Source organism: Mastigoproctus giganteus, chromosome 2, assembly GCF_048544385.1.
Source record: "Mastigoproctus giganteus isolate SK-2022 chromosome 2, ASM4854438v1, whole genome shotgun sequence".
In the NCBI taxonomy this organism is placed as follows: domain Eukaryota; kingdom Metazoa; phylum Arthropoda; class Arachnida; order Uropygi; family Thelyphonidae; genus Mastigoproctus; species Mastigoproctus giganteus.
In genome coordinates this window covers 216747979-216761923 of record NC_143576.1, presented here as the reverse complement: position 1 = coordinate 216761923, position 13945 = coordinate 216747979, and the positions used below count along the sequence as shown (strand labels likewise).

Below are 13945 nucleotides of genomic sequence, written 5' to 3'. Positions count from 1 at the left end.
CATGCCGATGGACACCTTTGTGTGTGGCACAAGCAACGCGAATCCATGGACCCATTGCACCGGGTGGAAAAGGCCCGGGTTCGAATCCTATCGATGACGTGAGGAACTTTAGTGGGCTTTTTTCACTCTGTGGTTGAGGTAGTCGGTCTCAGGCATAGATAGCAAGGTTTTTTCGTCCAGCAAACAAGTAAATCAACCTTAGAACACATGCAATTTACAGACAAAATAAATATATTGTTTTTAGTGGTTTTTAGGAGCATTAGCAACTAAGGCCATATTGCTCGGGGGATATTCGGTGGTCATTCCCTGACCTTTCCGCGTCCTCTGTATTTAGTGGTCACGGGCTCGAACCCCGGTCTAATCAAGAAGCATGTGCTATGCACTGCTGCTCCTGCCCACCTGGCTATGGAGGTGCCAAAATAAATATATGGGTAGATGTAATCATTTATGGGGGACTCTAATATCATAATTTGGTTTTGTTCATGGGTCCTGCTATGTAGGTGGCAGTGGTTGTTCAATCACAAGGCATGTTTTGCTGGCAAGAACTAGGGCCCTTGGTGCATATTGACCAAAGTTTCACTTGTGAGGTTTACTGTCAGCTCTTAGGAGACCATGTACACCCTGCCATGTTGCATTTTTTCCCAGACAGAAATGGGATCTTCCAAGATACTAATGCACTGTGTTTGGGTCTGCATTGTGCATCAGTGGTTTAGGGACTACAGTGAAGGTATTACCCATCTTGATTGCCCTCCAAATTTGCTTGACCTCAATCCATTTGAACACCTGTTGGATGTTTTGGAACAGGAAGTGAGGCATATGGACATGCAGTCATCATCTATTCTGCACTGTGGAAAGCCTTGCAGGCAGCATGGCTGCAGATCCCTGTGCACATCTTCAGACATCTAGTCAATGTGTAAGCAAATAGCAGCTGTTATTTGTGTGAACAGTTGTCCAGTGTAGTATTAGATAGATAGTCATAATTCAGTTATCACTCAGTAATTTGGTAGGAAATAAAAGTTGAATCTATCCCCTCCCCAACATGGAAAGATATTAGTTGTCATTTGTTGGAGTGTTCATGATGCAGTGATTGCACTTTTGAATTTAAACCTGTTTTTGTCAGTAGAAGTATTGGTCTTAGCTCTTAAGACCTTGACCATCTAGATTCTACTTGATTGTTACCATAGTGCACAGTTTTTGTTTTATTTGATAAGGTACATTATGTACTTTTAAACATAAGCCTTTTTATTGTCATTCAGAAATGTTTTGTATCTGTTATATCATGATGAATAATTTTGTATTTCCAGGTCAGAAGCACAGAGTACGAGGTGATATTAATATTCTTATATGTGGTGATCCTGGCACAGCTAAGTCTCAATTTCTGAAATACATAGAAAAGATAGCTACTCGTGCAGTGTATACCACTGGTCAAGGAGCATCTGCTGTTGGTTTGACAGCTTATGTACAGAGAAGTCCAGTAACTAAAGAGTGGACCCTTGAGGCTGGTGCTCTTGTACTAGCTGACAAAGGTGTTTGTCTCATTGACGAGTTTGATAAGGTGAGATATTTTAACATACCCAAACAGACATTACTATTTGCTTATCTGTTTTTTCAGAAACCATTTTATAACCAGAATTGCTTTTAATTCATTAACATTGGTTATTAAGTAGACACCATTGAACCTTGGTTTAATGCTGTTTAAATTTTATTGGCACTGAGTATCAGTAATATATTGTTGCTTCATAAAATAGTCTTCCTCTTTATCTGAACACCTCTTTCCATTTTTTTGCTAGCTGCCAGATGACTTTTGTAAAGAAATTTAAAGTTTTCAGAACCACATTTGCTGGCTTTGGTGGTTCTCCCATTATTTCGAAATGTTTTACTACCTGAAGACTGTTCTGGTGATTTGAATTCAGAAAGGCGTTAAGATTGTGTGTTGGGGGGGGGGGGAAGTACCTCCCATTTTCGATCTTTCTTAATATTCATTGTCATTACAGCTGTGAGGCCTGGTGTTCTCCTGTGTTGGTGGAATCAGATGCTTTTGAACTGTTGATCTCTGTATTTTGCTAATATTGTCAGTTTTACCCTATCCTTCAGTAACTTGTGATAATAATCTGCATAATACAGAGGTCAACAGTTCAAAAGCATCTGATTCCACCAACACAGGAGAACACCAGGCCTCACAGCTGTAATGACAATGAATATTAAGAAATATTGAAAATGGGAGGTACTTCCCCTCCCCCCCCAAACACACAATCTAAACTTAACACCTTTCTGAATTCAAATAAAACATTTTCTGCTCTGTACAATCAATAATTATAACATCTTTTGCATGCCAAATAATGCTATCGAGCACTATGTATAAAACATTTTCATGACCTATTAAAGGTTCCATAGCACTTACATATGTGATTGTGATAAATATTCATTGCCGTATGAGCTGGCTGGTAAAAGTTTGCCCATTTTTGAGTTTCTGTTTAATAAAAAGTGTTATAACAGTGTATTGTGCAACAGAATGATGTGTTCTGTTTCAGGCATGATGCTGATTACTGATTACACTAGTCTTGTTGTTTGTACTATAGCTAATGGTTATCCCATCCACTAAATGATATCACCATAGCTTCTTTGAATCCCTGTATTTTTTAATAAGCTGTTAATAAAAAATTATTCTCATAATAAAACATGACACTGTTGCTTAAAAGTAAAAAATATTTATAATTTATATATACATTCAGGGTTACTGCACACATTGACTCTCCCTGTGAGGCCTGTTACTACTTTGTTTGGTTGTATCAACTTTAGAAGCAAAATTGACTCATTGGCATTTGTGACTTTTTGGAATAGGGTCTGAAAATGTTATATAAGCAGATATTGCTTCTTTTTATTTAGAGGAATAGGGAATATTTTTTTATCTTTAGCAGAATTATTTAATGGTTGCTGATAGCACAAGTTGGCCAGCACCATTATTCTTTTCCCTCTCTCTGTGTTACACACACACACACACACATTAAATTTTAATCTTAGTTCCAGTGAAGTCTTCTTAGGCTTTCTTTCTTCCAATCAGGACTTATAACACTGCTTCTTATTGCTTATTTATGACTTTGAAATACCTTGTGTAATTGTGATTTGCATAACATAGGGTGACAGTCTTTCTGACAGTCCTTTAGTGGGTTTACAGGTTACTGAAATGCTGTCCTTTGGTTTTCTTTTGCTGCCAGTTCCCTGTGGTTCCTGATCACATGGGATCCTTATAGACAAAATCCCTCTTTATTCCAGTTGCATTTTATTCTGGTTCTTCTGCATTTTATTTCACAAATCCAGCAACATCTGAAAACACTAGTGGCAGAGGAGACATGATTGTTTCAGCTGCTTTTATCTACTTTCATAAGTGTTTTTTAAACTCATCCTTAATGGTGTACAGTATATTTAGAGCAGATTTGTAATTCTTGCATATGCTTGTAACTCTTTGCATTCACATAATTTGTATCTCTTGGGAAGACTTTCACTTTGTTTTTCTGGCGAAGGTAAAGAAAGTCTGCACGAGAAGCACACAAAAGTTCATTGAAATTTACTGGTAAAAGTACTTTGCCGTAACGGCATTTGTATTGTTGCTCGCTCAGTAAACATATGGTGGGTGTTATTGGTCAGGAGTAGAAATTGAATTCCATGAGAGATTGAACCCTCTCGAAGTGGAGGGGATAACCTGACATTTTTTCTTTAGAATCACTGGTGGACTAGTGGATAAATTGTTTATTAAGAAAAAAAAAAAAAAGGCAAAGGAAGCCCACACGAGAAGCACAGCAAACTTCGAAAAAGTTTACCGGTGAAACTACGCTACGAACATTTTTTACGACGCCAGAACTTCCAATATGACTCTATTCGTGATTCAATCCCATAGGAGGGTTTCAAGCTCCCATGGGATTCAACTTCTACTCCAGACCGATAACACCCACCATCTGTTTACCAAGTGAGCAACATTACAAATGCCATTACGGCAAAGTACTTTTACTGGTAAATTTCATCGAACTTTTGGAGGCTTTCTTTACCTTAGCTGTTTTTCCTCTTCCACATTCATTTCCATGACTTTTCCAATTAGTTCCCTTGTCTTCTTGGTATACTTAATCCATATTAATTGATCTTTCCTTTGCTTTTTCAAGGGAAATTGATAAATTCTTCACCAAAAGTAAAAATTAATTATGTATTTTGTATATCTTGTGAAGGTTTTTGCTTTGTCATCTCTTCCACATTCATTTCTCTGTGACTTCTGAGTAGTTCTGTTCCTTGCCATCTCACCATACTTAATTGGTATTATCAGCTTTCCTATTCTCTCTCTCTCTCTCTCTCTCACTCACTCACTCACTCCCACACACACAGTAAAGAGACTTTTATAGAAGCATAAAGTATTTTTTGATGTTTATGTAGATGAATGACCAGGACAGAACTAGTATTCATGAAGCTATGGAACAACAGAGTATTTCCATCTCCAAAGCTGGTATAGTTACATCATTACAGGCACGCTGTGCTGTGATTGCTGCAGCTAATCCTATTGGAGGACGATATGATCCTTCTCGCACATTTTCAGAGAATGTGAGTGTTTTGTATTTTTTACTTAATAAAGTTTTGTAAATATTAAATTTAGCAACCATTATGAATGATAGCTGAGTATAAAGGGTCTGCCTCTTAAATACTAAAATTACACAAGATTTTATAAAATATATAATACATCAGTTTTAGTGAGAATAAACTGAAATTTATTATTATTTTATTTATTTTTTTATTACAATATTCTTATAAAAATAATATATTACTCCTCAGTGAAATCAGTGAAGCATTATTAAATCATTCTGTTTTTACTGTAAAAAGTTCTTTTATAGGTCATAGATCATAAGAAGGGCTACCAAAATGATGATACAGATTTTTTTGCTTGGTCAACATTCCTCTGATTTATATGATCTATATGCTGATTTATTTCCAAATCCCCACAAAGCTGACATAGCAGCAAGTGGGGTTGAAAAGATGTGAAATGGTCAAAATAAAGGCAGTGCTTAAACAAGTAATTTTTATCCGTTTACCGACTATGAACCTCATGAATCAATAAGTTCATTTTAAATTAACTTATTTGGAGAATCACATATGTGAGGGTTATTAAAGGTGTATGTGCAGTTTGTTTACAGAAAGTAAGTAGTAAATGCTATAGATATTAAATTTGGTATAAGAATAGTATCAGTACTTCTGAATATACTTTTATAGTGACTCTAATAGCACAAAGGAGTATGGATAAATCTAAAATTATTGTTCCTATTTTTGAACACTGCTGTATTTTCATGTTTTTGGACAAGGAATAAACAAAAAATAGCCGAAAGCATGCATATACAACCGGCTGCTATGGTTGACTGATAAGTGATGCTCTGAGTCAGGGTGTATTTTAGTGCAAAGTGTAATATTGCTATCCAACAATATTCATCCTCATTCAGTTTTATAGAGCAATGGTTCTCAACTAGTGTATCACAAAGAACTGGACTTTTTTGGGGGAGGAATGCAAATGTCAAAACCATCTGAAGGAAGGCTAAGATTCCTTATGCCTTCCTTTAGTAGGCTGGCACTTGTATGTTTTTCTAGCACAAAATTTGACTGTTATCTTAACATCCATACACAATTTCATATGCATACCCAAGGAACAGATGCTTTTCATGTGCAGTGTGTAATATAGTGTACAGTCAATGCTAGTATGACTCCTAATGGGAATTCACTTAATATAAACCATTATATGCTGGTAATGACATACGGGAATTTTCAGAAATATCAGTCATGGTTGCTAATTGTGTAGCTGCAAGTCACTGCACTCTATAAATAATTCTTTATATTAAGCCCCTCTATTTTGAATTATTTCTCAAATTTTTAAGAGTGATTCTCTTTAAAATTTGTGAAATTGATGCATTTGTGTTAGATGCATCACATCTATTTGATGAATTAAAATAAAAATTTGAGTTAAGTAAGTAGTTAATATGCACATTTTGGAAACTTTTCAAATAAATATTTTTATTGTGTGTGCACTTCATTTCCTAACATTAGAGTTCATAAGAAACAAGGTTAACTTTAATTTCTTTTATTTCAGGTTGACTTAACTGAACCTATCCTCTCTCGATTTGATATTCTCTGTGTTGTGAGAGATCAAGTGGATCCTGTGGAGGTAAGACAGTGTTGTTTCATAGTAATTCTACAATACTAAAGTAATATGAGAATGCTTCAGAGAAAGTTTTCAGTTATTTTAAATCAGAATATTTTACATATGCAAACATTCACCTGTGTGTTTGAACATTTGAACTTACACTGAGAAGTGATCACTAGCAAAATCCTTTAGCTACTAAGAAGTTAATGCATGCAGGAGAATTTTTAACATCTGGTTTAAGAAATAAAATCATTACTTAATCCCAAAGAAGGTAAATGCTTGCTAACCTTTCATAATATGTATTTCTGCAACATCTTGTAGCTGTGTACTGGCTCTAATATGTCTATAAGCATTAATAATGCAGCTATTCAGATCAATTTCTTTCTTTCCTCCTATAGAAAAAAAAAAATCTAACTTGGATACACAAAAAAATTAATTTAAATCTGCTTGCCCTAAGTGGCTTGTAAATTCTTCCCGAAAGTTTCCATATCCCTTGGTGAAATGAGTCCATTTTCAGCAAGACTAGATTCTCTGAATTCAGCCCTTCAGGAAATTTTTTGTACAAAAATAGTACAAATAAATTTCTTTTCTTTGTACTATTTTATTCTTTGTACACTTTAACCATAGTGGGCTGTGAGCAACCAACAAGATGTGCCATTTCTGATATGGAAATCCTTGATGCATGAGCTCCCACAGTCATGCCCTTTTGAAATTTTGTGATATCTTTACTGTGTCCTATGACTGCTACTTTATCACATTAACTTGCCTGACCAAATACAAATAATGACTGCGCTAGAAACAAAGCTGTTTGGCTTTTTATACTGCTAGCTATGCAGCATAGTCCATTATGGATGGGGTTATCATAATCCAGTGATTACTGAGTGTATATAATGATTACTTGATTGTGACTTATAACTTTGCTGTTTTTCTGTATTTGAGATTATATTCCCCCTTTTCCCATTCTGTATTTGAGGAAGCAGAGGAATATAGCAACATAATCATATGCTCTTATCTTTAAATTACTTTGTATTTTTGTTATAAATATAATTCTGGTCATTGAAGGTTAGAAAATTTGCTAGCAATGCACTTCCCAAAGTGACATCTACACACATATATATTGGTATAAAATGGATACTTAATTGGTGTATATGATCTTAATTTTTATAGTATTCATAATTTCAGTATATCTGAATGTGAAGATTTATTTCTATGCAGGATGAACGATTAGCAAGGTTTGTAGTTCAGAGCCACATTCGACATCACCCTTTTAATCAGCCTGAGGAAGGAGCTGAAATTACACCTTTGGTAATTGTCTTTTTTTTTTATTTGCATGGAAATGAATTAGTGTCATTAAAATAGTTAAAATATTGTATGGTGACTCATTCTTATTTCTCACTTTAGGACATAATAAAAAATATTAATTAATAAGAACTTGAAAAATTGAAAGCTTCATAACTGTTTGGAAAAGCCTGGGTTTCCATTTCAAAATCAGAGTGCTTTATTCTTGCCAGTGATCACAGGATCACTCGGTCTCATGATCACTGCATTTCTTAATTCATCTTTTAAAAAATTTCAAGGATCAAATCGCAATGAAAGTGAATAGCTTGGCTACCCATGTTTCCAAAAAATGAAAAGGAAGCACTTTTGCTAAACCTGATATCATCTCACTACCCTTCCATATATTTCTGTTCTTTGGAGCTTCATTAAACTGAGTAGGGAGATCACCGTCATCTATTGAAGTTTTTTAAGGTGTCACTGGGAAAAACATCCTTTCCTGAGAAATCTATATGACACTTTAGAACAGCCGTTCTCAACCTTTTTATCCTGAAGGAACTCTTGAAATAATTTTCAGGTCTCAGGGAACCCCTGCATAAATATTATTATATTTACAGCTCACAGTATGTTAGCGTGATCAGTAAGTTGTAGATATAATAATCCAATAATAATTGTCAGTGCTCTTTTGAGTAGAGAATGATATTTTTCTGTGAATCTGTTTATTTTAGCCAACTTATTAGTCTACTCTTTTTGTGGGGTTCCCCTTCCCCACAAAAGATATCAACTGTGATGCAAGCCAGTAGAGGAAACTTCAGTTTTCCTTTTTTTTTTAAATTTCCTACTTGATTTTTTTTTTTTCTTATCCCAGTAGGTCTAAAAGTTTTATCACAAATTTCTACTATACATGATGCTAATGAGGTATAGTATGTGCAAGAGTAGTTTTTTTTTCCCTATTTAAAACTAAAAATGACTTTTTACAGCCGACTTTTCCTGAGGGAAAAAAAAACAGGTAGTTAAGCTTAGCTTACCTTTCTTGAAATTAATCTCTTTCTTTCCTTTTCATAAATTCTAAAAACTCATAAGGCAAACATAATATATAGATCTATTAAATAACTGGCTTAAGCCAAAATGGGATTTATTTTTCCTAAATGTAGGATCGGTAGATTTAATTTAAATAAAGGTTGTAAATTGATTTTAATTAATGTTATTTACAACATGGAAATTTATTGATAATGTTCAATAGTAAAGTTACTAAAACCATAAGGGGCGCCTCCGTAGCCAGGTGGGAAGGAGCAGCAGTGCGTAGCACACGCTTCTTGATTAGACCGGGGTTCGAGCCCGTCATCACCACCAAATACGGAGGATGCGGAAAGGTCAGGGAATGACCGCCGCATATTCCCGGAGCAATATGGCCTTAGTTGCTAATGCTCCTAAAAACCAAACAACTAAAACCATAAGCCAAAGCAATATGAATAAAAATATAGCCTAAGACACAGTTTTATACAAGACTGAAAAAACATTTTTTTACTGAGTGACATGATCAGGCTCAAATATAGGCCTAGCAGTTACAAAATTATTATACACATGTGTTGGTTTCTTGATCTCTTTTATAGGCCTATTGTGCATAAAAGATGTTATTTTTAAACTAAAAATAAAGAATGAAATTTGCCTCTTTAATGTGAAACCTGTGTTGTTTTCTGCTGCACGAATACTCAATTCTGTGTTGAACTTGAGATTATTATTATTATTTTTATTATTTATTATTAGCTATATGGTGCAAGGAAGCCTGAGGTTTATGCTGCACCAGCCAAAAAAAAAAAAAAAATTCCCAAGTTATCCTAAGAGAGAGAGAGAGAGAGAGAGAGAGAGAGAGAGAGAGAGAGAGACAAACAAAAGTAGAAGGGAATCACCAAGAAAAAGAAGAATGATGATATCCAGCTCAGGACACTGGATGTGCCAAGCCCATAAGAGGCTAATATCAGTATGACAAAATCGTTTATATGGCAAGTTCAAGTAGTGCATGAACATACTATACAATTATTTGCATTGATTCTTTATTACAACGTTCTCTTACTTTGAGAATGTTAAATATGAAATGTGTTGCTTTTTATTAAGATAATCTTCATTACCATTTTAAATTAACAAAATTATATATTATTAATTTTAATTGTATATATTTAGTTAAAAAAAATAGCTATACATGAAAAATGGGACAATTCCAAAAAAACAGGTCGATTTTTGTAGGGTGACCACAGGTCGATGTGGTCACCCAGTATATGTGTTTTTTATTAACTATTTGCCTATGTATATTTTATGAGAAGACATCAATCTGAAAATTGATATTCTTTTATTCATTTTAAAATTATTAAATATAAAAAGGAAATATGATGTCTGAACTCTAAAGTAAGTTGATAAGACTATTATAATCATCATACACCCCAGGGGCTCACATCTTGTGAGTATGGGCTTCTACTCTCTCTCTCTCTCTCTCTCTCTCTCTCTCTCTCTCTCTCTCTCAGGAATTTTTTTTTGGCTGTGCAGCATAAGCCTCAGGCTTCCTTGCACCATATGGTTAATAATAATATAAAAACTATTGATGTTATAAAACGTATATTGATATTAACCCATTATTTATAGATTTTTTTTAGCTCATTAATAAAATGCAAAATGTTTGGTCATATGTGATAAGGAGACACTACATTTCTTGAACTGCTGTATAAACCTAACTTGTTAAAATGATTAAAATAATTGTGACGTAATAATGCCCAGCTTCATTCATTCCTTTCCAATTTATATATGGTTATTGTTTGTTAATTTTTAGGAGGATCCAGGAATGGCAGGAGTTGAAAAAATTCCTCAGGATCTTCTTCGAAAATATATTCTGTATGCCAGAGAAAAGGTTCATCCTAAATTGCACAATATGGACCAGGATAAGGTAGCCAAAATGTATAGCGAGCTACGACGAGAAAGTATGGTAAGTATATCAAAATTCTCTGAACAGAATTTCTTTGTCCAAGCCACTATAGTGATTTCAGCCTATTTATAGAAAGGACTTATAGTACCGATTATTTTTGTCATTAAATTTTAGCAATTTTAAAAAATGAAAGTTAAGTTAAAAATGCCCCAAGGAAAAAGGAGTGCACTTCTCTTTACTTAGATTGTCATACATAATTAAAACCATAATGTTCACATTGTAGTTTTAATTATGTGTCCAGATCCATATCAGAACCATTTTCTCCAAAACTTGAAAACTTCCAGTTTTATTTCAATATTTAATTCCTTCTGTATTTTATTTAATATATTTTTATTTTTTTTTTTAAACTATATTTTTTTTTTTTTTTTTTTTTTGCACTCATGTATTATGATAATAAGGATGTGTATACATGGAAACTGTACGTAAATAAATTTCCCCCAAAATATAAAGCAAATTAAAATATTCAACTTGAACTCACAACAACCATAAATGGAAATGACACTAGTGAGAAAGAGTGTACCATGCCAGATGTGGGTTTCAAGTGCATAATTTCAGATTTCTTGCACATTAATTCAGATTTTTGTGCACGTAAGGCAGACAAGTGTCAAAATAAATATGTGTGTAACTTTAAATGTGTTTTAATGTGGTGTGTTATAGTAGGATGAGCTGTGTACTTTTTGTGTACCATTTAGTGTTTTTAAACAAAAATTTATCAATTTCGCAAAATTAGATAATGACTATTATAATGTCAGCCAGTTACCATTTTATTGAATCATATTATATAGAAATGGCTTGTTAGTAATTTATATTTTCTTTTCCATAGAGCACAGGTAGTATACCTATTACAGTTCGTCATATTGAATCAGTGATCAGGATGGCTGAAGCCCATGCACGAATTCACCTTCGTGATTACGTCCATGAGGATGATGTAAATATGGCAATTCGTGCCATGTTAGAAAGTTTTATTGACACACAGAAATACAGTGTTATGCGCAATATGAAAAAGGTGAGGGAAAATTTATACTGATTCCAAGCATCATGATTTTTAATGGGGGGAAAAACTAATAAATTTTATTATCATTTTTTTAGAAGTTTATAAATCCTATAGGTGTAATAAAGTTAAAATACATTGGATGGTTAATTGTTCATCATTAAAATATGTAAATTTTTAGTGTTTATTTATTTATTTATTTTTTAAAAATTTTTCCAGTGTAAATAACAGCATTTTATTTTATGGAATTATTACTTTTTAGATTACAAACAGCATTTGTTGTGGCATTGCCATAACAGCTGATTAAGAAAAATTCCTTCCTAATAAGAGGAAGAGGTTTAGTCTAGATTGTAGGTAGTTTTCTTTTAGCCAGTGAGTTACCCATACTGGAATAAGTACCCGTATGAGTGGTTGAGACTGTGAGAGCTTAGAGAGATTCTAAGGTAAATTGGATACGTGCTACATACCTATGTGAGGAGGGGAAGCACATAATTTGTATTTTCTTATCTACTGTTTTTTTTTTTTTTTTGGCCAATTCAGCAAAAACCTGTAGCTTTCTTGCTCTATATGACTAATACTTAAATACAGGAAATTGAGGAGTGAATCACAAAGTAGTAGGTAGTTTATTTTATTTAATTTTTGCTGGTGCAGCAAAAGCCTGGGCTTCCTTGCACCTATGACTAGTACTAGTGTATTTTTTTATGTGTGCTTTTTATAGTATGTTCTTATTACATCAGTAATCTAACATTGTACCTGTATGGTAGGATCATTTAACAAGTTTTTACCGTAATTACACTTAATTGAGATGTTTGATATAAGAATTGCAGAAGAGATAACAAAAAAAAAAGAGGGAGAAAAATGTCATTTTAATTGCTATTTGGAAATAAGAAAACAAGTAATCTAACAAGAAACGAGAGTGGTGATGGAGAACATACATGGCTTTGTTGCACTCAATGACTGGTCTGGTGAATAACATCATCACATTGGTATTCCATGGTGATTTTATTCTAGTTTGTCTCTCATGGAAACATAATGCTAATGCTAACAATGTAATGTCACTCCCTAAATGGCTGTTTCATTAGTTTCATCTTATCAGTAGGATTGTTTTATATCTAAGTGATTTTAAAGTCTATCATATAAAATGGGGCTTTTGAACTCTGTCATCCTGTGAATTCAAATATTATTGAATTAATAGTGAATCAATGATGGGGTATCTGGCCTTCCACTGAAATGGCAGGAACCATTGAAACAATTGTCTGGGAGATGGAGCAACACCCACCACATTAAAATTCAATAAAATCAACAACTGTTTATATTTGTATTGTAAAACTGAAGGCAGCTTGAGGTATCGGTTCTGTAAAGTAACATTTCAGTGTCAATGTGAAAAGACTGTCTTTTCCATAGCAAACTGTTGATTTGGTAACAGCCTATTTTAAATGAAATGGATTGCAATCAAATGTTTTATCTGAATAAATGAAATGAAAGTCTGTTCAAACAGGTTGGAATCACAGGGAAAATCCTTAGATGGATAGCAGGATGGCTTTCAGGCAGAAGGGTTTTGATAAATGGTTATTCTTCAGATTGGGTTAATGTAAAATGTGGGGTTCCCCAATGATTAGTTGTTTGGGTTTTTTTTTTTTTTTTTTTTTTTTTGGAGCATTAGCAACTAAGGCCATATCGCTCCGGGCATATGCGGTAGTCATTTCCTGACCTTTCTGCATCCTCTGTATTTGGTGGTCACGGGCTCGAACCCCAGTCTAATCAAGAAGTGTGTGCTATGCACTGCTGCTCCTGCCCACCTGGGTATGGCGCCCCCAATGATTAGTATTGGGACTACTGTTGTTTTTGATTTTCTTAAATGACATCGATGAAGGGATAGAGGGCATGATGTCTAAATATGTAGATGATGTAAAGATCAGTAGAGTAGGTAATGATCACTGCCAAACAGAACTTCTTCAGATAGCTATGCTTTAATTTAGCAAAATGCAAGGTCTTGCACCTGAGGAACAGCAACCCCAAAATAACTTGGTGGAGTTGAACTAAAGTCAGTAGTGGAAGAAAGGGACTTGGGAGTTACGATATAGTCAGACATGAAGTTCTCTGAGCATTATAGACAGGTTGCAAGGAAGGCACATAGTGTCCTATCAATGATTTATTGAACATTTTTTAGTAGAGATAAGGACATTATAATTCCATTATATAAGGCTATTGTTAGACCACACTTGGAATACTGTGTTCAAGTGGAGAGACCACACCTAAAAAAGACAGAGCTTCTTGAAAGGGTCCAAAGACGGGTAACTTGCATGGTGAGATAGGCAAAGGGCTTCTATATGAGGAAAGATTTCGAATGTGTGGGATACACAAATTGGAAACTAGGCACCTTAGAGGAGACGATTGAGGCGTTTATGGCTCTGAGAGGTAAAAGTAAAATGAATGAGGATGAAATTTTCATGGTTATAAAGAATTCTAGAATTAGGGGCCATAAATTCAAGTTACGGGGGAAGGGGATGTTTAGACTGGATTGTAGGGAGTTTTATTT

At 34.2% G+C, this 13945-nt stretch overlaps 1 protein-coding gene across 1 annotated transcript in view; it reads left to right on the top strand.

Annotated features, from left to right (window-relative positions):
* Mcm2 (DNA replication licensing factor Mcm2) overlaps positions 1–13945 on the top strand; it is a 51752-nt gene that overhangs the window by 31723 nt on the left and 6084 nt on the right. The window contains exons 11-16 of the mRNA XM_090368962.1: positions 1305–1555; positions 4420–4584; positions 6113–6187; positions 7382–7471; positions 10263–10415; positions 11239–11421. Of these exons, the coding sequence (XP_090225088.1) occupies positions 1305–1555; positions 4420–4584; positions 6113–6187; positions 7382–7471; positions 10263–10415; positions 11239–11421 (917 nt within the window). The remainder of the gene's footprint in view (positions 1–1304; positions 1556–4419; positions 4585–6112; positions 6188–7381; positions 7472–10262; positions 10416–11238; positions 11422–13945) is intronic.